The 24,083-nt window shown below is 35.8% G+C and overlaps 1 protein-coding gene across 2 annotated transcripts in view; it reads right to left on the bottom strand.

The window, feature by feature from the left end:
* The window catches only part of ptprn2 (protein tyrosine phosphatase receptor type N2), a 283,469-nt gene extending 260,005 nt beyond the window's left edge, over positions 1-23,464 (bottom strand). The window contains 1 exon segment of one of the 2 annotated variants that reach the window (NM_001128667.1): positions 23,196-23,464. In NM_001128667.1, coding sequence (NP_001122139.1) covers positions 23,196-23,283 — 88 coding nt within the window. In that variant the 5' untranslated portion in view covers positions 23,284-23,464. 2 annotated transcript variants of the gene reach the window in all.
* Positions 23,465-24,083: the final 619 nt, after the last annotated feature.

Raw genomic sequence — 24,083 nt, 5'->3', positions numbered from 1 at the left:
CAAGTGTTTACAGACTGAAACTGCTGTTACTGAAAGTCTACAGGTCGTCAAAGAAACAATCTTGGTGATGGTGGACAAAAACAAAGTACTAAACACTAGCTAGGATTTCTCAGACTCCAAATACACTGTCATGAATATTATGCCTCAAAGATTTCTCATCATGATTAAAGGAGGCATTGGCAGGAGTTATGGACTCTATTTTGTTCCTCAGAGAAGTGCCCTTCTGGTTTCTTGTTTTGTTTTTAAGATGTTGACTGTGAATGGTGTGTATGGCAGAGTGAACACTGATACCCTGAACTAGAATCCATCACTGATGACAACTGCAGCAGAGCATTAAAATGAAACAACTCTACTGGTGACAAATTATTACACACTAGCAGAATGAAAAAAACTCCAGACTGACAGCTTTTGTATATTAGATGAATGCTGGCAAGTATACATGATTGTCAAATCTTAGGATATGAATAAATAAACTGGCCATTAATCTAAACAATATTATTACACTGACTGAAATGACCTAAAACTAGTACAATTATAGAGTTATTGCACCTCAAAATAAAACATCTGTCATCAGTTACTTACTCTATTCCAACTGCTCTAAAAATGTCTTTGAAATTCAAACATGAATATTTTCAATAAAATCTGAGAGATCCGTTTTTTCACCAAATGTCTATTTAACCAAAACGTCCATATATATATATATATATATATATATATATATATATATATATATATATATATATATATATATATATATATATATATATATATATATATATGAAAAAATTTATATATACAGTATAATATTTTTTTTAATTAACAGATTTAATTTAGGCTTTCATGGTGATAAAATGATTCTGTGAATGAGTAATTAATAAAATTGCTAATTAAAAAGTGATAGTAATAAAATAGCAAATAGTATAACAATAAGGTACTAACATAAAAAAATAAATAAAACCTATAATCAGCTTTCTGATTCTGCTGTACTTGTTACGCATTTTTCAGTTGTAATAACATTATTTATAGTTTTTAGGTCTATAGCTACTAAGTGTTTATGACATCTGGCAGTCTTTTTCTATTCACAGTCATACTTGAAATGTATTTACTTCTACCATCTTTACTTATTATATACCAGGTTTTGAGGTCTCTGTAACTCTCTAGTGTGTATACTCTGTATATTGTCTCACAGAGTGTAACAAGAAATCTACTGTTGTTTACATAAACGTTTTATTAAAGCATGGTTTAAGCTGCACCCAAAAGCTTTGTCAGCTGACTTGTTGCCTTGTGGCATGTCAGACAGTGACACAGACATCTCACAAAACTGAGAACAAAATAAAGAGAACTTTAGTGACAATTAAAGGAATTATTTGCTCACTACAATATTAACTTCTTGCTTGAAATAGCATTAAAAAAGTGTATTCATTCACAGTACATTTACACACAAAACGACACCCAAGCTAAGCTTCAAGGTGCCATTTTTATGTTTTAGTTCAGCAGTCAGAAATGGAAAGCATAGGATTGTGAGATATTGAAGACAGTAAAGGACACATCTATTCCTCATTTAAAATTCGATCAGAAGAAGAAACCTCATGACTCTTGAGACAAGAGTTGATGCAGAAATTAGATTCAAACATGCCTTAATGCCTTTCCGATCTACAGCCACAGCTTTAAACAGACTAAAACTTACAAACGAAGAGTATAAAATATACTTGAAACAACTTTTCCAATTTCCCAGAGATGGGTTGTGGCTTAAAGGGCATCCGCTGTGTGAAAACATGCTGGATAAGTTGGCAGTTCATTCCGCTGTAGCGACCCCGGATTAATAAAGGGACTAATCTATTCTGTAAAAAATGCAGGATTTCACACAATTCTTATAGATGTTGTCCCAACATAAATCAATAATTTAAGTTGATATATTTTTACAAATGTAGGTCAATTGAACATAAACCAATTAAAGAGCCCATATTATAGGTTTCTGAAAATGCCCTTCCATGTAGTTTGTAACACAGCTCTAAGTAAAATGAAGTATCCAGCTAAGGCTTTAATCTGTAAAAAGTACATTGTTTAAAACTGTTGATTCATTTATAAAAGAGTCGACTTATAGTGCTTCAAACGAGTCGCCTTGATAACGAGTCATTAGGTGTTTCGCCATGCCGTACTAACGAAACCAAGTTATTCACGTGCACGCGCAAACCCGGGAGATTTGAAACCTGCGGTCCCGCCCTCTGACGCAGAAACCCAGACACACACACCCACAAACACACGCACACACACACACAAACATGCCGGTCGATTGAAGTCACACTGCAGATGGATATTATTGAGTCTCTACCCAAAGATGAAACCTCAGCGTTTTAGCCAAGCAGTTGGAAACTACAGGAAACTACAAAGAATACTTCATTGGCGTTTGTTAAAGGAAGGATCAGTAAAGAGTAACTGACTGATGGACATGTTAGGATGGGTTTCTTCCTCCATTTCTCAAGTATAAGTAAGTGTGATTAAAGTTGCCTCGTTTACTCTAGCTTGCAAATGTATTTAGTTGTGATTTGTTACTTGTAACCGCGTGTACTGTATCAGGTTAACTCGCTTTATTCCCATATTGCGTGCAAAGTCACGTTAAAAACACGACGCATGCTGCTTTGTTTACAGAGCTCCGTGGAGGAGGGTAGTGTGTGTGTGTGTGTGTGTGTGTGTGTGTGTAAGGACGAGGGCAATATCTGTGTGTGTGTGTCTGTGAAAAGAGCAGAGTGAGACAAGCTAGACGATCTCCTTAACTGTTTTTGAAGTTTTTGCTCAATAAAAAGGTTAGGCGTCTGTATTTTCAAGTCCATCGTCGGTATTTACATTGACCCACTGACAGCTAAAATCCACGCCTACACTATCGAGCGTGTATGAACTGTGATTACTTTTATATTGCTGATTAGCTGTTTGGTATTTCACTCTCTGACTGAAGGCAGTCGACCAATCGCAAAAGGCTGTCATCGGTCTAATCAGCGCAGATTAGCTTCGCGCTAAGGAGGGGTTTGGGAACAAATAAATCACTGGACGATTCATACAGGAGTCGCTGGGATAATTAGGTAAAAATAAATGCAGATTATAAGACCATGAAAGTGTTTTTTGACCTTGCATGCATGTTAGACTGTTGTTGGAGACCCTTACAACCAAGATATGACCCTATTTAATGTATAATATGGGCTCTTTAAGCTGTCCTCCCCCAAAAAAAAAACTAAAAATTGTGTTGCTTTAACTAACTTTAAATACATAGTTTGAACAAGCAGCAAAAGTCATTGAGTGTAAAAATCCTTAAAGCAGATTATTTATGCATTTCCTCCAACACTGGTAAGAAATAGATGCATTAAAAGGTTTTCTTAAAGGCAATGATATAAATTCTGACACTGAACTTTTTTTAGGAATTATTGCTTATCTATTTTCTTAGCTGTTGTTTATCTATATTTTTAGATAAAGTAGTTGTTGTATGCATTTATTGCATGACTGGTTTGAAATATATTCATTTAAATATTTGCTTAGCTTATTTCTATGGTTCTGCATTTCTTCAAATGTTGCAAAACACTTTTTAATGGTGACTCAAGAGGATGCAAAGCAATCCTAAAAGAATACAATCCTGTAAAAACAATTGCCCATGAAAAGTCACTGTAATTGAAACAAAACAAAACATAATAAGCACAGTTCTCTATGAGAGTTAAACCTAAATTGCAGTAAGATGGCATTTACCCAGAGCAGCACATTTGTCAGAAACTAATAAGCATTGGATTCACGCTCATGTTGACTGCGGCACATGTCCTGTCAGGTGAGTCCAGCTGAAAGCAATTAGCCACTAGGGGGCTCCAGGCATCAACCTATCAGAATGAATTAAAGATGTGAGAGACATAGAGGGACTGGGGGAGTCAGGAAAAGAGAGCGTCTGACCTTTTCCTCTGTCCTGCTGAATGATTTAGATGTATACATGAGAGAGAGGCAGAGAGAGTAAAGGAAATGGAGGACAGAAGATGACAGACCGGCAGAAAGAGAGAAAGATTTTCTTCTCAGTTTGGAGTGACGGAGAGCAGATTCTCCGGGGAGAAGAAATGGCAGTGGACACAAGCACACTCACATGACAGAGTGTCAAATCCCGAGGGAAAGATGAAGGAGAGAGAAGTGACACTCAGAGAGAGGAATGTGTGAGTGAGAGCTGCCATTCAAATTAGCCAATAAGTCCATTCACATGCTCAGACATGAGCGGAAATCACTGAAGACATGAGAGGCTCACTCTGCACCAATAGCACAACTAAACCGCCAGATGAGAGGTGAGAGAGAGAGAGAGAGAGAAATAAACAGAAACACAGCGAGAGAAATGGTTTTAATCAATTGCAATTTTTGCCCTGTGCTGAATTTAAAGGAATAATCTAAGGTTAAGCTCAATCAAAAACAGCAGTTTGGGATAAATTAATGGGGCCAATTTATGAAGGATTTCAAAGCAGAAATATTTCATTATTTCATTTCATATTTAAAAAAAAAAAACACATGCGCATTATCTTGCTGTTATATTATTCATTCATTAATTTTCTTTTCAGCTTAGTCCCTGTCACGGTAGCGAGATGGAAACAGGAACAAAAACGGGTGTAGAATCCAAGTGTAGTTTTAATTGATGTATAGTGCAGAGAAAGTGACAAAAATCCAAAGTACAAAATAACAAAATGGCAAACAAACAAATCAAGAAACTTAGACAGTTTAAACACGAACTAGACTTTAACAAGATACAAGAGCGAGATCAGGAACAACATACCAGAGATGACAACGACCAACAGAAGATAAATGACTGAATATATAGTCCAGGTAATCAACGGAGAACGGAGACAACGGTGGTTGTAAATCAGTGTAGATGACAGACCGGGTGTTTGCGCGAAAGAATGTATGGAAAGGTAGTTCTAAAGCCACTGTAGTTCGCTGGGGGTTGCTGGTGAACTACAGTGGCATCTGGTGGACAAACACAGTCATGACAGTCCCTTTATTTTTCTGGGGTCACCTCAACGGAATGAACCGCTAACTTATTCAGCACATGTTTTACGCAGCGAATGTCCTTCCAGCTGCAACCCATCACTGGGAAACATTCACACACACTCATTCACACACATATACTATAGACAATTTAACCTACCCAATTCACCTGTACCGCATGTCTTTGCATACTTTGGACTTGTTGGGGAAACCAGAGCACACGGTAACATGTAAACTCCACATAAAAATGCCAACTGACCCAGCCAAGGCTCGAACCAGCAACCCTCTTGCTGTGAGGCAAACGTGCTACCGACTGCATCACCGTCCAAATGGAAAAACCATAAAATAATGTAAAATAATGTCTTATTGCTATAGGTCAAAAATAAAAAAGGGGTTTCTGACACAAACATAATAAAAGAGTTATATAGGTTTATTTTTCCCTTAATTTAGAATGTGTCATGTTTATTTATTTATTTTCTGAGCAAAAGACCATCATATACAGTACATTTTACCATGGTTTACAAAGGACAAAAACAAAAATTAAACACTAAGAGGTATTTCAGGTATGTTTGGAATAAGAATGATCTGATGACATATTATAGACTTCGTATCCTTATACATTTAATAATCACAGTGTAGCCCTAAAAAACTCATCTATTTACATTTTTATAATGCTACGTCTAATCAACTTGTTAACAAAAAGTGTTTAATAATAGCATTTTAATAAGTGTAATATACTGAAAATAAATACACATCCTCAATGGTGAAAAGGAGCAAATTACAAATACCGTAATTTATTTATTTATTTATTTTCAGGAATTGACATTTACTTACTAGTAAAATAATGTGTACTAAATGTGTTTTTAAAGAATGTGTACTTTTACTCAAGTAAAACACAGCCTAAACTTTTTTACTTTTATGGCACTGTTTTCCTTCCATCTGCAGACACTACTTCATACATTTATGTTTTCTTGTTTACAGTGATTGGCTAAGTAGAATATCCATTCCTATTATTCCTGTCCAATCAAATCGTACTTGGTAAATCTGCATCAGACAGGCTAATTGTGGAGGCAATACAAAAATGTTCAACAAGACACAAAATGGTTAAATGCAACAACGAAGAAACTGTTTAGAGCAGTGGTCCCCAATCCCATCAGTTAGTTCTGGGCTGCAGAAGAAATTATTAGTTATTTCCATTTTTTTTATTATTTGAGTCTGAACGATTTTTTATTCAAAATAATAATAATAATCACTGCATTCTCTTGGTTAAATCTCGGTCACTTGAATGCCAAAATTTAACCCACAAGCCAGCAAAATGAGTAAGATTAACAGACGTCTTTGGAAAGTTTTTTTTTGCAAAGGGGTAGAACCCATGAACTGCCAAGGAATGGATCTACAACCAGTTTGCCAACAAATCAGGTAAATCCAGCATGTCTGTGCAAGAAAATGATCAACTGCTGGAGATCAGATCGCAAATGATGGCAGCTGTTTATATATCTCGTTTTTACCTCATGAAAGTTCACTGTTTCCAATGGAGGAGCGAGTTGAAAACATCTTCTGAATGCCGCAAGGGCACCGCGATTCACATGACAAGAACTGCAGTGTTTTTAAAATTGTTCCATAATAAAACTTGTATCAGAGTTGCAGCAATGTTTTTTAGCTTGTCATCCTCTGAGAAAATTATTGATAGTCACCCAGCAACTACGTATACCCACTCATATCATCCAGAGACTTTCCAAAGTGCATGAGCAGAAAAAAAAGAAAAGTGGGGGGGTTGGGGACCACTAGTTTAGTGAGCATATCCCTGAAGAATAGGCCTAATGCCAAAAAAACTGTAAAAATAGCCTTGATGTGCTACAAAATGTTACGTTTTCAAGCACATGCACAAATTTGATGTAAACTATCTGTGCTGCTCAAGTTTGGTTTGGATGCCAACTGCTGAACACATGTAGACACTCGTAGCTTGTTAGTCAAAGTTCAAAATGCATAACCTAACTGTCACAGCTTGATTGTGCATTGTGTCTGACATTGCATCTCTGAGATATGCAATCTGAGCTGGTGCCACCAAGGTAGCATCCAGATACTATTGTAATACTCACTACTCTTGAGTACTTTTAAAAGGGCTACATATAATACTTTGAGTATTATTTAACACAGTGGTTCTCAAACTGTGGTACGTGTACCACTACTAGTACGCAGGCTTCCTTCTAGTGGTACGCAGAGGAATGAAATATGTCATGTACATGCTACACACATTTAAAAATTTATTAAAAATGATGTATATAATATGCCATATATGACATATAGCCTATATTTCTGAGGTAATATGCCACGTTTTTTTTTAACTGTGCAGAGTTGTAGCTGCTTTACTGGGCCTACTACGCTACTGTATTTCAATACTGCTTATTTTGGTGGTACTTGGAGAGACAGTTTTTTTCTGAGGTGGTACTTGATGAAAAACGTTTGAGAACCACTGATTTAACAGATACTTTTACTGTTCTTGCAATACATTTTTGGCAAGTAATACATTTTTTTTGAGTTCTCTTTCCATCACTGCATATTCCTTTATATATTTTCATAATAACGAGTCAAAATAACACTGTAAATTGTGCTGGGTTCCATACAATTGCTTAATGTTTTCCCAACACGAATCGATTAAGTTAACTTAATTGTTTTTACAAATTTAAGTGGATTGTACAAAGTTCAAAGTTGTCCCCCCAAATAATCAAGAACTGTGTTGATTCAGCTTATTTTAAATAAGTAGTTTGAACAAGCACCAAAAATATTTTATTCAATTTTATTAATTTTAATAATACACTTAATGATATCATCAATGTTTAGATTTTTTTCAAACATTTAATTTAATGCAGACATTCACACATTTAATTTAATGCAGACATTAAAATGTAGCACCTTGTCTTTGGCTGCTACAACTAATTTATTTATTTACTTTCAATTTAAAAGTGGACAAATGGAATTTAATTTTTGTAATCAACATTATGCCACAAGTAATGTGCACACGCTAGCTTATGATGTATCCAGAATATTCCCCAAGATTCTCCTAATGTAAAAATGAATTTGCATAGAGCAGTGGTCTGAATGCCCATTAGCAACTAATGTCCTCATTAGGAAGCAAACTATTTCAGAACACCCGGGCCATAGTGCAAAATAACACCTATTACAGTGACTCACCAAGGAGAGGAAATGTGCTAATGTTCATCTTTCAGCCAGTGTGTGCAAAAAAAGCATTTCTCAGCTCACTACAAAATATTGCTACCGACAACATGTACATTCCAACTCTTCAACGTTCATGAAAACTGCAAAAGTTGCGAGTCAGCCTGGATGCGAAATGAAATAAAATGCATTGCTAGGCGCAAATCTGGGAAACTGATGTCTACCTGTGCATTGGGCCGTGATGCATGAGACACACTTGGATTAAATTTGCAGTTTGCTTTGGGTTTTCATTTCTTTCCTTCTAAACGTATATGCTAATATGACCTGCAAAAGAAATTCACAATCTGAAAGTCTGGAAATAGCTTTACTTTGTGAAATTACTGCTTCTATACCGTTTGTTTTTGGATACATATGTATGTGGGCCATTGGGGAATACTAGATATTCTAAGATCGGATTGTGGTAAACACATCTAGGTCATTAGGGAAACAATTCAAGAATTTACATAATACTTAATGCGTAACACTTCCTCAGATGGTTGCACATAGTTTTGTTGAAACAGCATATATATAATGAAAATACATCAAGCCCTATTTATAGTTTCTTCACTTATACAGGGTGGGCCATTTATATGGGTACACCTTAATAAAATTGGAATGGTTGGTGATATTAACGTCCTGTTTGTGGCACATTAGTATATGTGAGGGGGCAAACTTTTCAAGATGGGTGGTGAACATGGTGGCCATTTTGAAGTCAGCAATCTTGGATCCAACTTTTGTTTTTTCAATAGGAAGAGGGTCATGTGACACATCAAACTTACTGGGAATAAATAATAATCCTGTGAAGGCTGATATACTGTAGACAAGTCAGTGTGACATATTTCCGTTTTTGCGAATAAAGTTTGAAGCTCAGAGGCGTGCAGGTATTTTAAAATTGAATGTAATTGCTTGTAACTGTTTTTGATCATATTGTTCAAAAAGGCAGAGAATCTCACTGTCTTTCATAGTATGACTTGTGTCTTCCATTGATGAAATTCATTGTATTAACATGAGAATGAATAAATGCCATTAAATTTATATGAAATTACATTAAATGACTTTTTAAAGCTGTTAAATATACCCATAGTAAGAAATATGCAGTTGCAGTTTGTTTGTTATTTTTATGCTGGGTATTGCTTTTGACCAAATAATAAAAGTCAATGGTGACCAAAATCACACTGTCTTTCATTGTATGACTTTCTTGCAATGGCATGAATAAATGTTTGTTTTTTATATGCCAATTGCATAATATATGTATTAATACTATTATAAATGGCTTTTTAACTGTTACAGTTCATATCCCTTGTTCCAATTGTTAATATCAAGCTGGTGTTTTTGTTTGTTATTTTAATTCATTCATTTTCCTTCGGCTTAAGTCTCTTATTCATCAAGGATAGCCGCAGCAGAATGAATGCCAACTATTCCAGCATGTATTTTATGCAGCGGATGCCCTTTCACAACATCCATACTCTCACAATTTTGTTTACCCAATTCACCTGTACCGCATGTCTTTTGGACTGTGATATGGGAGGACCCAAAAGAAACCCAGGCAAACACTGGGAGAAGATGCAAACTCTACACAGAAATGCCAAATTCCCCAGCAGCAACTTGAACCTACTAACTACTACTGACTACTGAGCCACCCTATTTCTTATTTTATGGTTAATAAATCCTGTTTATTATTTATTATTACTAATTTTTACTTGAAGTTTCATCACTGACATGTATATTTTAAAACTAGAAATCCAAAAAATTGCAGATCAAAAGGTCTGGTTTTGGAAAGCACACGTGAATTGACAGCGGGTGGGAGGCAATAGTGATGGATTACATGATGAATGAGATTTGCCAAGATCTAAAAAGTCACTGATTATTTACACAATCAGTAAAATAGCTAATTATGCCGCAGATGATATATGAGCGCATTAGCTGCAGACACAGACACACAGATGAATAATGGCAGTCTGCGTTATACCTGTGTGTGCCAGAATGCCAGACACCGCGGGGCGCTAAAAGGATGCTGAGAGACACTCACAGATAACAGCTTGTGTCTGCACACATAAGCAGAAAGGAGGACTTTCTTTCCATCTCCCATTCCAACAAAGACAGACGACAAGACCACACGCAGATACAAAAGCTCATCTAACACAAAAACAGCACAGGGAAGACAGACACGATCAGCTCAAGCGCTGCTTCAGAAACAATCACATTTCATACTGAGACGATTAGCAGTGACACTCAAAGCTTCATGAGGCTCTAACCACACTTTCATTGACAAACAGCCAATAAACACAGATGCAGCAAATGGAGGCGCTTACTAAAGAGGTTTTTATGACCTTCATGTTGTTTTCAAACTTGTAAAAGCTCAATTATCAAAAATGTTTAAACTAGTTTTGTCCAAATAAAGAGCGCAAACAGGGTCCAAAACAACACTTTTCAATCAATCAATCAATCAATCAATCAATCAATCAATCAATCAATCAAGACAATATACATCATATTTGAAGCTACAGAGAATAGACCCAATCTCAATTCCATTTTTGAACCCCTACCCTTAAAACAGTGTACTTAGAAACAGTGTTTCTTACCCCTAAAAAATGGGACAGCACTACAACACATACATGCCATCACATATCGTTGCGAGCTCTTACTTCATATGAGATTGATCACATGAGACCTGCTGTATTTATTCCAGTTGTGTGATTCTTTTGGTATTTATCTTCGGGGAATCACTGAAAGCAACAATATAACATTTTTATAACAATGTAAGGCAGCAATAGGCTTGTAACTGCACTGTGTATTTACACCATGGCCATATTCATCTATGTAAACACAAGAAAACAACATTAACGTTATACCAGACACTGTAAAAAGCTCATTACCAGCCACTAGACTTTTCTGATTTGAGTGCCATCCAGAGACAGATGTGAAAGTATGCTGTGAGACTACTTTACAGTAGTTATTATTATGAATTATAGCCAGAAAAAATGTGCAAGTTTTTATTTACTTTTTATAAGCATGACGGTAAAACACGGACACTGTTAGGATTGTATTAAAACATATGCTTGTTTGTTGTAAAAATTCGTAATAATGCCAAAAAATACTTTATTTGTGCATCTCCTGACTTGTGTGTGCAGCCATGTTGCCGTTGTACATGGTGTATTCAGGGAAATTTTGGTACCACTTGGTCTCTTGGTCCTGTAAAATCTCAGTTTCAAGGGCTATCTAACCCTTCTCCTTAGCGCTTCGCCTTTAAGCTTAGGACTCCCTGAACCCTTCATGTGAACATGCAAAACGAGGGGAAGGGCTAAAGCTGAGTTCATACCAGACATGGATGAAGCATCAAGCGCAAGTGATTTACATGTTAAGTCAATTCAAAGACACGACTAGACATCCTGCGGCACGTTTCACAGGAATGAGATGTCACGAATGAAGCGGCGCGAGTTTGTGCGTAATCGCTTGAGTTGGAAAATCTGAACTTCAGCGAACAATTGAACAATATTAACCATTCAAGAGCTTGCTCTTGTAGAGGAGTGATTATGACATAGTGCCTGCTGTCCTCTTGCCGGCACCGGACAACAGTTCTTCAAACTGGGTTTGGCTCAGTCATAAGCACTGCTAAAAGTCTTCATCACCCAGGTATAGTTAATGGAGGGATTGATGAACTCACAGACCTGGGTGCACCTCTGAAAGTATCTAGTGCACTCAGACACGGCGCCGAACGAATATACAATGTTTTTCAGTCTTCCTTAAGCACAATAATTCCACACATAGACTCCACACAGGGTTACATATTCCACACATAGAAGTTTAAAAATCGGTCTTGTGTTTAATGTAAATTAATATTAATGTGTCTGAAACCATTTATTTTTGTTATAAAAAATAAAATAATAAAATGACAATTTTACACTATGTAAATTACCAATTGATATTTATAAGAAGAAAACATTTAGAATTTCAAGGTCACTTTTTACATTACCATGATACACTAAAAAAATCTCAATTTTAAAACCTAAGGAATTGACTTGTAGTTATATTTACGATAAATTACAGCAAACACTAATTCAGAGAAGATTTATCACGCATGTATTTCCATTGGAATAATTTGATGAATTAAATATAAAGGGAAAACATGCAGTTACAGTAACTGGGAAATGAACAGCCGGCTGCATCAACTCATTACTTCAAATGAATATTGAACAGTATCTTTAGGCTACCATTCACCCATTGTTTATTTATTGTTGTGGTTATCTCAAATGGAGATTTGATTGTTGCTGTTTATTTGCTAATCTTGTCTAATTATCATTTTAATATCAATTAAAATGCATTTTTATGTTCAAGGCCACAGGCTTCTCCATGAGATAAGCGTGATGAGAGCCAGAAAGTGAATTCAGGCAGACTGTCCACATCACCTCACATTATCTCTTCTTTCTTTGAACCAGCCTGACAGCGGCTTTATTACAGACACTGAGAAGCTGAACCTCACAGGGCTCAGAGAAATAATCTGTCTCTTAAACAGCCCACAGTGAATGCCTTGGATGAGATATGGAGACAGAGGTAGATAATGAATTATTTAATATAAACTGACTGAGATAAATGACCAGGTGTCACGTCTGTCGCAAAACTGTGTCCATTTATCCATTTATTCTGATTTACAGTAGCCTATAAATAGCTTCAGGCTGGCCATTAGCTGAGGTCACTGTGCAATTTATTATTATTTAATCAAGACTTTGAGCACACAAACTTTCAACTAATGCTGCAACAGTCATCTTTTGTAAACCTAGACATTTAGTTAACTCTTTATTTTAAGGGAATTATGCAATAGCTGAGTGTAAATCCGTAAATACACTAGTAATGAATCATTAGCTTATTCATGAGTATGCATTAGTCAAGCTTGACACAAGAAATTAATGATTTATTAAAAATAAGTGGATATTAACTGTTATTTTAAAACTTATCAAACAAAATGTAAAAAAAAAAATAAAAATTAAGGATCTACATTTAAGTAGATTAAGTAAACGTACAGATAATGTATAAAAACTTTGCATATTTCCTGTGCATTTCTGCATATTTTCCTAATTACACTATTTTAGGAACTGTAAATTAACAGTAATTTCAGATTTGTTTACCCAATAAAATTGTGTTTACATGGATTTGATACATTTAGTGGCTTTGAAACAGTATTTAAAACTGTCATAGAGTGCATTGATTCAATGTTCTCTAATATCTACAGAGTAAGTGCCAAAACTCTCCAGTAATGCTTTTATGCGCTCGTCTATAATAACAGGAATAGATCATATGCAATTCATTGTTCTTCTGTGCTAGATTTATTTTACCACATAGTTTTCAATAGATTGTCAGTGCTCAGCTGCTGCTCCTGACGGTGTTTATATTTAAATTTACACATTTAAATGAATGTTGAGGTCTATTTAACTGACCATATTTTGATTAAATGACATTATTGATGCTGAAAAAAGAATCTTATAAAATCTAAATCACATTTCACAAAGTTTTTCACTTTCATTTCATTTTCATCACAAAAAAAAAAAAAAAAACATTTCAGTGCATATGGTCCATTACTCCAAGAATGAAAAGTTCAGTTTTAACCATATATGGAAGAGTTGTGAATATTAATGAGCTCTGCACATTCTCACATTCTGAAACACATCAATGCAAAATACTCATGTTTCAGTTGGCTTAGTCCCTTTATGCAGGGAATGCCCTTCCAGCAGCAATCAACACAGGGAAACACCCATACACTCTCGCACTTCACACAGAAACGCGCAACTAACCCAGTCAAGGCTCGAACCAGCGACCTGATTGCTTTGAGGTGATCGCGCTACCCACTGCACCACCGTGACTCCCTAGACAAAATTTTTTTTTACTAGTTGAGTAGATGCCTTGTCAACAATCATGCCAACTCAAGCGATTAAGAGGCTTATGTTAGCTGGGAGTGGGTGAGCAATCTTTATGCCACTAGAGAAACCTTATTTCTCTAGAGTTGAGCTTTGGATGAAATAAAGCCTAAATTATACTCAACAGAAGTGACAGACAGAGATGTATTTAGAGTTGAAGTTTGTTGCCTCATTACAAACATGCATGAATTGCACATTAAACTAACAAGAGATCCAGTTAAACAGACCTTATGCCTTTTGACAAATAAATGTATAATCTGTATATCCTGCATTTTGCCTTTTTCAGAGCTGTGAAAACATGCATTGCATGGCTGTCTACTTCTACTCTTTTAGTCTCCCTGCCTTTCCCATTTTCGAAATAAGAGTCACACATATATAGTATATTTATTCCAAGCTTAGGCAAACTATCAGTTTTAATCTCACTAAAAACATTGTAGCCAATTAAATGTTGACTTAGTCATGCATTTCAATGATCTGAATTGTCAGAGACTGTGTTTTGTTCCGACTGGTCTGTATTTCACCAGGATTTAACACTCTCAGGATATACATGAGAACAAGGAAACAATGGTGTTTGAGGCTCATGGTGTGACATTTCCATGTATTGAACACTTAGAATTCAGCTATACATATCCAGATTTTCATTATATTGCACTTTTAACGTTTAAAAATTCAAATGTAAGAGTATCACTGTAAACATTTTTGTTTTTTGCTGTTTAAAAAATGATAGTCAACTAGATTTTTCTTTCTTTTGTGTGTGTAAACAACAATTTTCCTCAAGAGCTGTCAATTGAGCTTAACTTGTGCAGAATTGCAATATTTTTTAAAGTCAGTAGACTGCGAGTGAAGAGTCAGCTCTTCTCCGATGTGCTTCTGTGTCTCCTCGCACTCCAAGAGTGTCAGACGTGGGAGATTTCATTCACCTCAAACATGCAAGCATCAGAGATTCAGCGTGAGCCATAAATAAAATCTTCTGTTAAAACAGATCAGTCTGAATCTCTGTTTCCTGCAGCATCTCCCACGCTCCCCGTCACCTCATGAAGCAGATCACCAGCTCCTATATCATCTTCATTAGCTGACGTAAACACAATGCACATGGGAGCTTATTAAAAATAACTACATGCTTCTGTGTGTGTATGTAGATGCACTGTGAATTAAGACATACAGTAACTAGAAGTCTATAACAAAAGAAGAAGGTTTCTGGAAGTCTGAGGATTAGCACATCTCACAGGACAAGTCTGACTCACTTTGAGTCTCTGATTTCCTGTCCAACAAAACCAGCACTGCACTTTCCAGGCCAGTGGACGATTACACTGTTTAGAAAAATAGAATATTTGAGACAAGCCTGTGGGCAAAAGCACAGTTTTTTTTCTTCCTTCTTTTTCATGCATTGATCAACTTTGAGATTTTGGGCCCTTTTAATGTTTTTTCATTCATTCATTTTTTTTCGGCAAAGTCCTTTTATTAATCTGGAGTCGCCACAGCGGAATGAACCACCAACTTATCCAGCATATGTTTTACGCAGCGGATGCCCTTCCAGCCGCAACCTATCACTGGGAAACACCCATACATACTCATTCACAAACACACTCAAACTAACTATTTAGCTTACCCAGTTCACCTACATGTTTTCAGATTAGCAGGGGAAACCGTAGCACCCGGAGGAAACCCATGCGAACACCGAGAGAACATGCAAACTCCACACAGAAATGCCAACTGTCCCAGCCGAGGCTCAAACCAGCAACCTTCTTGCTGCGATTGTGCAACCCACTGTGCCACCATGAGTTTTTTTTTTTTTGTCAAATGGAATTAAAATGTTAAAAAATACTCTTTAATTAAATCTTTTATCAAATTTAATCAATTTGTGATGGTTAATTTTAATTACAATGCCCATTTTTTTTCTTCTACGCTGAGAGACAAATCTCCATTTCAACAGCTCTTACATACACAAACATTAGTTTTTAACACTATCAGGGGTCACATTTTATTTTTTTTAATGTACAATTCACGCTATTAAACCATTAACTAATACTTCCAGCTCAATAAAATACTTATTAGCTGCTTAATAATGGTTATTAAGGTAGTAATTAAGTTTAACTATTGGGTAGGATTAGAAATAAGATCATAGTTCAATAAAAAGCTAATATTTGGATAATAAGCATGTCATAATAAACCAGTAGTAAATCATCTGAATTGATACCTAAGCTAGGTGGCTCAGTGGTTAGCACTGTTGCCTAACAGCAAGAAGGTCACTGGATCGAGTCCTGACTGGACCAGTTGGCGTTTCTGTGTGGAGTTTGCATGTTCTCCCCGTGTTCCCGTGGGTTTCGTCTGGGTGCTCTGGTTTATCCCACAGTCCAAAGTCATGTGATACAGGTTAATTGAATAAACTAAATCCAGTGTATGATTGTGTGTGTCTTACCATATTATTCAGAATGGGTTGTTTTTACTGAGGGATATCAGTTCATACATAATTTGCCTGATTATATACAAAATTTGTGAAAATGTCTGTTTTTCTAGTAATTTATTAGTCCTATCCCACTCTAATTCCTTACCTTATTAGTATGATTTAGTTAGTCTCATGAGTCTGATGCTAATTCTAGTTTCAAAGTGAGTTGCTTAAAGCTAACTGGGAACATTTGAAACAATGCAATATGATTTTGTTGAAATCACAATAAACATGGTGAATTAGTGCACATTCATGAACTCCACAAGGGATAGTTCAATTTTCTTACCATTCCTTTCTTCCTTCGAACACAAAAGAAGATATTCTGAAGAATGTTGGAAAGCAGCATTCATTGACAGTCATAATAGAAATATATTTATTTTTTATACTATAGAAGTCAACAGGTGCTACTTTCCAACATGTTTCGGAATATTTTCTTTTGTGTTCAATAGAAGAAAGACACCTAAACACTTTTAAACAATTGGAGGACAATTAAATGATGAAATTTATATTTAAATATGAGAAGCTATCACTTTAATGCACAGGTTTCAGACTCAGTTCCTGGAGGGCCGCAGCTCTGCACAGTTTATTTTCAACCCTAATTAAACACACCTGTTCAAACTAATCAAGTCCTTCAGGCTTGTTTGAAACCTACAGGTAAGTGTGTTGAAGCAGGGTTGGAGCTAAACTGTGCAGGGCTGCGGCCCTCCAGGAACTGAGTCTGACACCTGTGCATTAAAGTGATAGCTTCTCATATTTAAATATAAATTTCATCATTTAATTGTCCTCCACTTGTTTAAAAGTGTTTAAGTGTCTTTTTTTCTGTTGAACACAAATAACTAAACTGTGCAGGGCTGTGGCCCTCCAGGAACTGAGTTTGACACCCCTGCTATAATGCTATATAAATAAAGATCCACTGAATTACGTAAAGCTGATCAAATATGTCCATTATGGCAATGAAACATTAACATTTGTTAACATCATTTGAAGGAAGTCTCGTCTGCTCTCCAAGGCTGTATTTAATCAAAAATACAACAAAATATGCAAATATGTTTTAAAATGAAATTACCACACATGACTAATAACTTACATTTCAGCATAAGCACTTTTTAGTGCTGATTTTTTCTTTTATGCTCCATGTTTTTTGTGGATTAAAAAAATGCATTTATCAAAATACTGCAAAAATCAGTACAAGGCACTAGAAAGATGAGGAAAAAATATTTTTAGATATTTATATATTTCATATTTCTATATTTTAATATTTTTTCACATCTTTTGAGTGCCTTGGACTGATTTTTACTGTTTGTACTGATGAATCCATTGCCCAAGGAGCACAGACACGTTATTTAAATAATCCAGGGCACTTTTTGTCTGTTTTTTTGCATTTATACTGCATTTGAAATGTTATAAATCACAGGAATAGATTACATCTTAAAATCTATTCATATCTGAATTTAAAACAATAACTTGCAACCTTATTTTTTAATCGTATGTGTAATGAAATAAATGTAGCCTTGAGCAAATGAGACCGTCTTCAAAAGCATTACATTTTATTTCCAAACTTTTCAAGGTAGTGTATTCTCACACAGAACAAATGTTAAAAAAATACTTGAGAAAAAGAAAGACAGAATCAGTCTGAAGGTGTCGTGATATATAATCGTCCAATAGACTGTTTGAAGATGCTTAACTGGCCTATTCATCAGGGCTTCAGAGATCTCGCTCATGTCAGCCTCTGCCAAGCTCATATGCCAGCCACAGAGACTGCCTGCCTGCCCATCTCAAATGATGATTTGTTCTCCAACCACAGCTTAACAACAATCATCCTGAGCAAACACAGCTGAGGTCTTGCAAATCATTCAGCAACACATGCTATAAAAACTTCAGAAGCAGCAACAGAGCTTGTAAACACCTAACTCAACCCGCAGGGGTATATTAACACTAATGTAAATCATTCCAAACAGAATATTTAAAATCATCTTACTGTACAAGTCCAGCCCTCAAAAGGTTGGGACAGTTTGTGAAATGTCACGAAATCAAGATGTGATCGGTTCGTTTTCTTTCATTTTTGTTTCATATACAAAAGTACAAAGAAAATATACTCAAAAGAAACCTGAAATGTATTTAGTAAACATATATGTTGATGGCTGTAACACCCGAAAAAAAGGAGAGAAGGAAACTAAAAGTGAAAAGATCAAATACATGTAAAATATGCCAATTAAACCATTTTGAAACATCCACATTAAGCAGATGAACTGATAACACTCCATGTTCTCGCATTTTACAAAATGCGCCCACTAATACATTTTTATACACAATGCATTTGATCCAGTAAATAAGTGTATAACAAGATTTCTGAAAACACTAGATTAAGTACCAGTTACCTGCCTATTATTAAGACACTGGCTGTTTATTAATACTACTATTAGTATTAATGTACTATTAGTATATATACTGCATCTTTTTCTACATAGCTCCCTAATACCTAAAGCCAACCCCTACCTTGATAACTATTTACAATCAGCAAATAAGATATTTATTTAACTGAAATCAAAGTTGATGGTTCATTCGTAGCTCAAATTATACCTTAAAATAATGTGTTCTGCTTAACATTTCCAGTATTGTTGTATTATACAGCACTAAAGTGCTGTCAAATGAACATATTTAAAACAAATCTGAAATGTATTTAGTAAACATATATTTTAACATTATATTTTGATGGCTGTAACACCCCCCAAAAAAGGAGAGAAGCAAGCTATAAAGGAAAACAATATCAAATAAAAGTAAAATATCCCAATTAAAGCAATTCGAAACGTCCACAATAAGCAGATGAACTGATAATACACAGGTACTCCATGTGTTTGCATTTTACTAACTGTGTCAACTTTTAAAATTTTTTTTATACACATCCAGTAAATAGGTTTAAAACAAGATTTCTGGCCCTTTAGTTTAAGTATCAGTTACCTGCCTATTATTAAGACAATGGCTGTTGTATATATTCTGCATCTTGTTCTCCCTCATACAGTACCTACACCCAACCATAACCTTGATAACTATTAATAAGCAGCAAAAGAAGGTTTTTTTTTAATTAAAGTAATAGTTGATGCTATATTAACAGCAAGAATTGTACCCTAAAATGAAGTGTGGCCAGATTTCTGCTTTATATTTTAGTAATGTTGTACTATACAGCACACATAAGTAAAAAGTAGTGCTGTCAAATTATTCATTCCATTTCAAAATAAAAGTTTATAGTTACAAAATATATCTGAGTGTACCGTGTATATTTTGTGTACGAGCAATTCAATGCAAATGTAAACTTTGCCATACTGAAACTACTAGTATTTTACAGTGCAGTACTAGAAAATACTCCAAAATGTTTCTGTTAATGTTTTCAAACAACTATATTTGATTTCTCAAAGTCACACAAGTGGCAATTTCACATCTGTCACATCCATAACAAAGCTTTTTCCTCATAAAAAATGTAAATCAAATCAAATCAATCATGTTTGTTCTATAATGAGCCGACTCTTATCCTTTTGATTATCATTGTTTCTTTTTGGTTGTGCAGTTTAATTCAAAGAATTTCTGCAAAGTATGTTGTATACTGTAAACTAGCAGACTCTTCGTCACATCCATAACGCATGATTACTTTCCTCATTTCAAATCTAGGAAAATGTTTACAGACTGATATTTTTCTGCTCCCATAAGAAAATATAAACAGATGTTTCAATAGAATGTTAACATATACTTTCTCTTTGTTTGAGTTTTTACTGCAAATGTCACATCCATAATGCTGGAATTGCTGACATACAAATTTATGCATGACTATATTGTATAAATGATTTGTTTATATTTGTATACTTTTGTATTGTGCGTACAGCAAATATGTCTATTTATGCATTTACAGTGCTCAGCATAACAGAGTTGTCACGATCATCAGAGATCTAACCACCATAGATTGCTGGAAAACAGTCACTTTCACATGAACTACAAATCCGCCATGTTATGGACTACATATTCAGTCATGCAACACACACACCTGCTTCAAGTCACCATTGATTGCAAACACTCACACAGCTGAAGCTGCTCATAGACTGATACTTGGACTATAAAGACAGCACAAACACACACAATGTTGCTGACTCTTGTAAGCTGTGAAGTAAACATTATGGCTCGGTTTCCCTTACTTTGATTTGTTTAATTATCCTCTAGACTCTAGATTGCCCATATACATCTGCTTGCTCCTATTTTGACCACTGCTTGCTTGACCATCCTGTTCAATAAAGACCTGCATAAGGATCATCACTCCACTATTACATGAGTGCACCCCATTTTGTAAATGAATACTTTTATTCATTTGTCAGTGAATATAGGCAATGTATTTTGCCTTTAAATAAAACAGATTTATTAAACAGATTTATTTATTAAAATAATACTTTAGTCACCAAACATATTTAGAAATGGAAAGATAATACAATTAAACTCAAGCAAAATATTGCAAAAATAATTTACAACCTACAAAATTTCAACTAAATATTTTATTTTTATTTATTTATTTTGCTTCCCCTGATTCCTCTTTTTAAATTGGTATTTAATATTTCTCTTTAACATAGAAATTTGGCTGTTATAGCAGGTTGTTTTGTTAGATTAGCTCCAGATTTGGCTTTAGTCTTGTATAAACTAATGTATACGCACAAATATGATATTGTATAGCTTTATATTCAAAAGATTAATTTAAAAGAGAGATTTGTGAGGGGTGTACTTAGATATGCTAAGCACTGTAAATAAACAGTGCATACAAAGAAACTTTTATCATGGATGTGATCAAACACAAGTGTTTGACAGCATTCAATCCTGAATGAAAATGCAATCCTAACATGACGCAGACCAGATTTAAACCTGCGTCTGCTTGAGCACATGCAACAGCCCCTGTGCCACAGCTCTGGTTCATAACAAGATTTCGATGTATATGAAAACAAAGGCAACTAGCCCAAGGCTTTGAAGACTCTAGTCCAAGATAAAGTTAGCAGTCGCTCGCATTTTCAATGATCAAAGCTCTCTTGCGTTCCATGTTTGAATGCACTGGTTCATGGAGCGTGTAGAGCTGTATCTGTTTACAGCTCCGGTCGGTTCTTCCCAGCTGAGGCTGGTTCTTGCTCTTGCTATCGCTCTTGGCCTGTGCCTTTGAAAGATGAAGCCTGCCAAGACGCTTTAACGAACCATAACACGATTATGTAATCCACTGTCAGAGGAGAGCACTGGAACTATCTCCCATTCAGCTATAGCAACCCTATATGTATGCTCTTCCATGCTCGCAGAAACAAAGCTCTGAGGTAAACATCCTAAAGCACACACACATATAAAACATTTTTACATATAAAACAACATGCTTGATCAGCATATTTGTTGCTGCTGGAGCAACAACCAAAGTAGTTCCAGCCCTAATACACATCATTAACTAATGCTAATATACACTTTTATTTGCGCTGTGATTTTTACAAGGAAATACTAAATCTGAAAGCTCACATTTAATTCAAAATTCCTGGTAATAATTTGTTAAATCCACTAGCAAATTCTGAATGAAGGCGGTTCGTTCCGCTGTGGCGACCCCGGATTAATAAAGGGACTAAGCCGGCAAGAAAATGAATGAATGATTGGATTCTGAATGAAATGTATGCAAATTTAGTTTTCACTGTAGTTTTTAGGAGTAACAATTTCAGACTTTGAACGGAACACAATGTCAGTTCATTCTCTACAAGTAAATTTGATGGGACCAGACAAGATGCATTTGCAATGCTGTAAATGTTTAATATAAACGTGTGTACCAATCAGTGGTAATTAATTTAACATTAAAACAAGAGAAATGCACAGAGAAGGAAGAAAGCTTCCGAACACTGCAATGGGAAAGTAACACATCTTACTGTTTTTTCTTAGTATTTTTGTCATTTTCCAGATCATTCATCTACTTTCAGATAAAGCTAAACTATGTGATGTAAAAAGTTGTTTTTACTATGAGATTAATCAAAATGAAGTTAGTTAAATCGAAATGTTTTTTTCTCATTTATGTAAATTTTTTCTTGATTTAGGATGTTTAAATATCAGTAATAGTTTAGACTTTTCGGACTTCGACTGTAGAAAGGGAATTAAGGCCTTGCAGAAATACTGCCAAATTTATATATTCAATGCATACTTGAACTGTGTTATTTTACCCTATGGGTCAAGCTGCCATAACCCTGAATGAACTGTTTTTGCACTTTTATTTATTTCCTGGTGTAAAATTGAGATGCTAAGTTGATCTCTAGCATCCTTAAAAGCTGATTGGTTGATGAGGAGAGCAACAATGTTGATTTAGGTGCATGTGACCTAGAAGCACATCAGTAATGTGATGTTAAATCCCATAACTAACGTGCCAGCGTTTGTTGCTATCATTCTGTTAACTGTTCAGCTGGACACATTCATAAACGATCCGCTTATTTGCATAAAAAACCAAACACGAGGCTCCGCGCGTCAAACCGCCGCTCTTATTGACCGTATTAACGACGCTAAAGTAAAGTGCAAGACAACACACTAGTTGTGTTTTTTCTACACGAAAAGGTCGACTAGAATCAGTCAGTGGGCGTCACGCTGAACTAACTTACCGAATCTCCGGTCGGCGATGGAAACGGCGAGCGCGTGGACGGACAGAGAGGCGAGGAGCAGCGCGCGCACACGAGCCATCCTGCTCATCGAGCCCAGCTCAGCTCAGCTCCCGTTAATTCAGCATAGCGGCTCTCTCGGGTTTCGGGGGTGCTGTGATTAGAGCAGAAGTGGGTCAGAGGCAGTGAGATGACTGATGCTCCGGTACCCCGTGTCCTGTACTCAACTCTAAAGGGGCGCGAGGCGCGTTCAGCACCACGGTCAGCGCCCCGCCTCGGCTGATGACGTCACCAGCTACACGCGCTTCCGCGGCTAATTATTTGAAACACTTCTGCGCGCTCGCTTTTATGTACTTTTAGGAGACGAGCAATGTGTATCTTATCGAACAGTGGGGGTTGATAAAATGTCTGAGCAGTTATTTTTCTCAAAGGTTTTGCCCCGTACCGAAATAAGGGTATATGATTTACTTGACAATCAGTGCACTACAATACTAAACAAAACTATCACCGATTAACAAGCACGTCAAAGTTATACTGTAATCTAGAATATATGAAACAGCCTCTACACATACAATTTAAATCAGACAAAATAAAAGTGTTAAGATACTATTAAGATCAGTTCATTTCAAACACTATTGAATTAAAGGCACTATGGGGTGATTTTCAAGTTCATTCATTTTTCTTCAGCTTAATTTCTTTATTACACTGGGTCGCCACAGCACAAAGAACCGCCAACTTATCCAGCATATGTTTTATGCAGCAGAACCCTTCCAGCTGCAACCCAGTAAAGGGAAACACCCATACACATACACTACAGTTTATTCAATTCATCTTTAGCGCATATCTTTGGACTGTGGAGTAAACCGGAGCACCCAGAGGAAACCCACACAA

Source organism: Danio rerio, chromosome 7 (assembly GCF_049306965.1).
Source record: "Danio rerio strain Tuebingen ecotype United States chromosome 7, GRCz12tu, whole genome shotgun sequence".
Taxonomy (NCBI): Eukaryota; Metazoa; Chordata; class Actinopteri; order Cypriniformes; family Danionidae; genus Danio; species Danio rerio.
The sequence above is the reverse complement of the archived record's forward strand: the minus strand, read 5'-3'. Positions and strand labels throughout refer to the sequence as shown.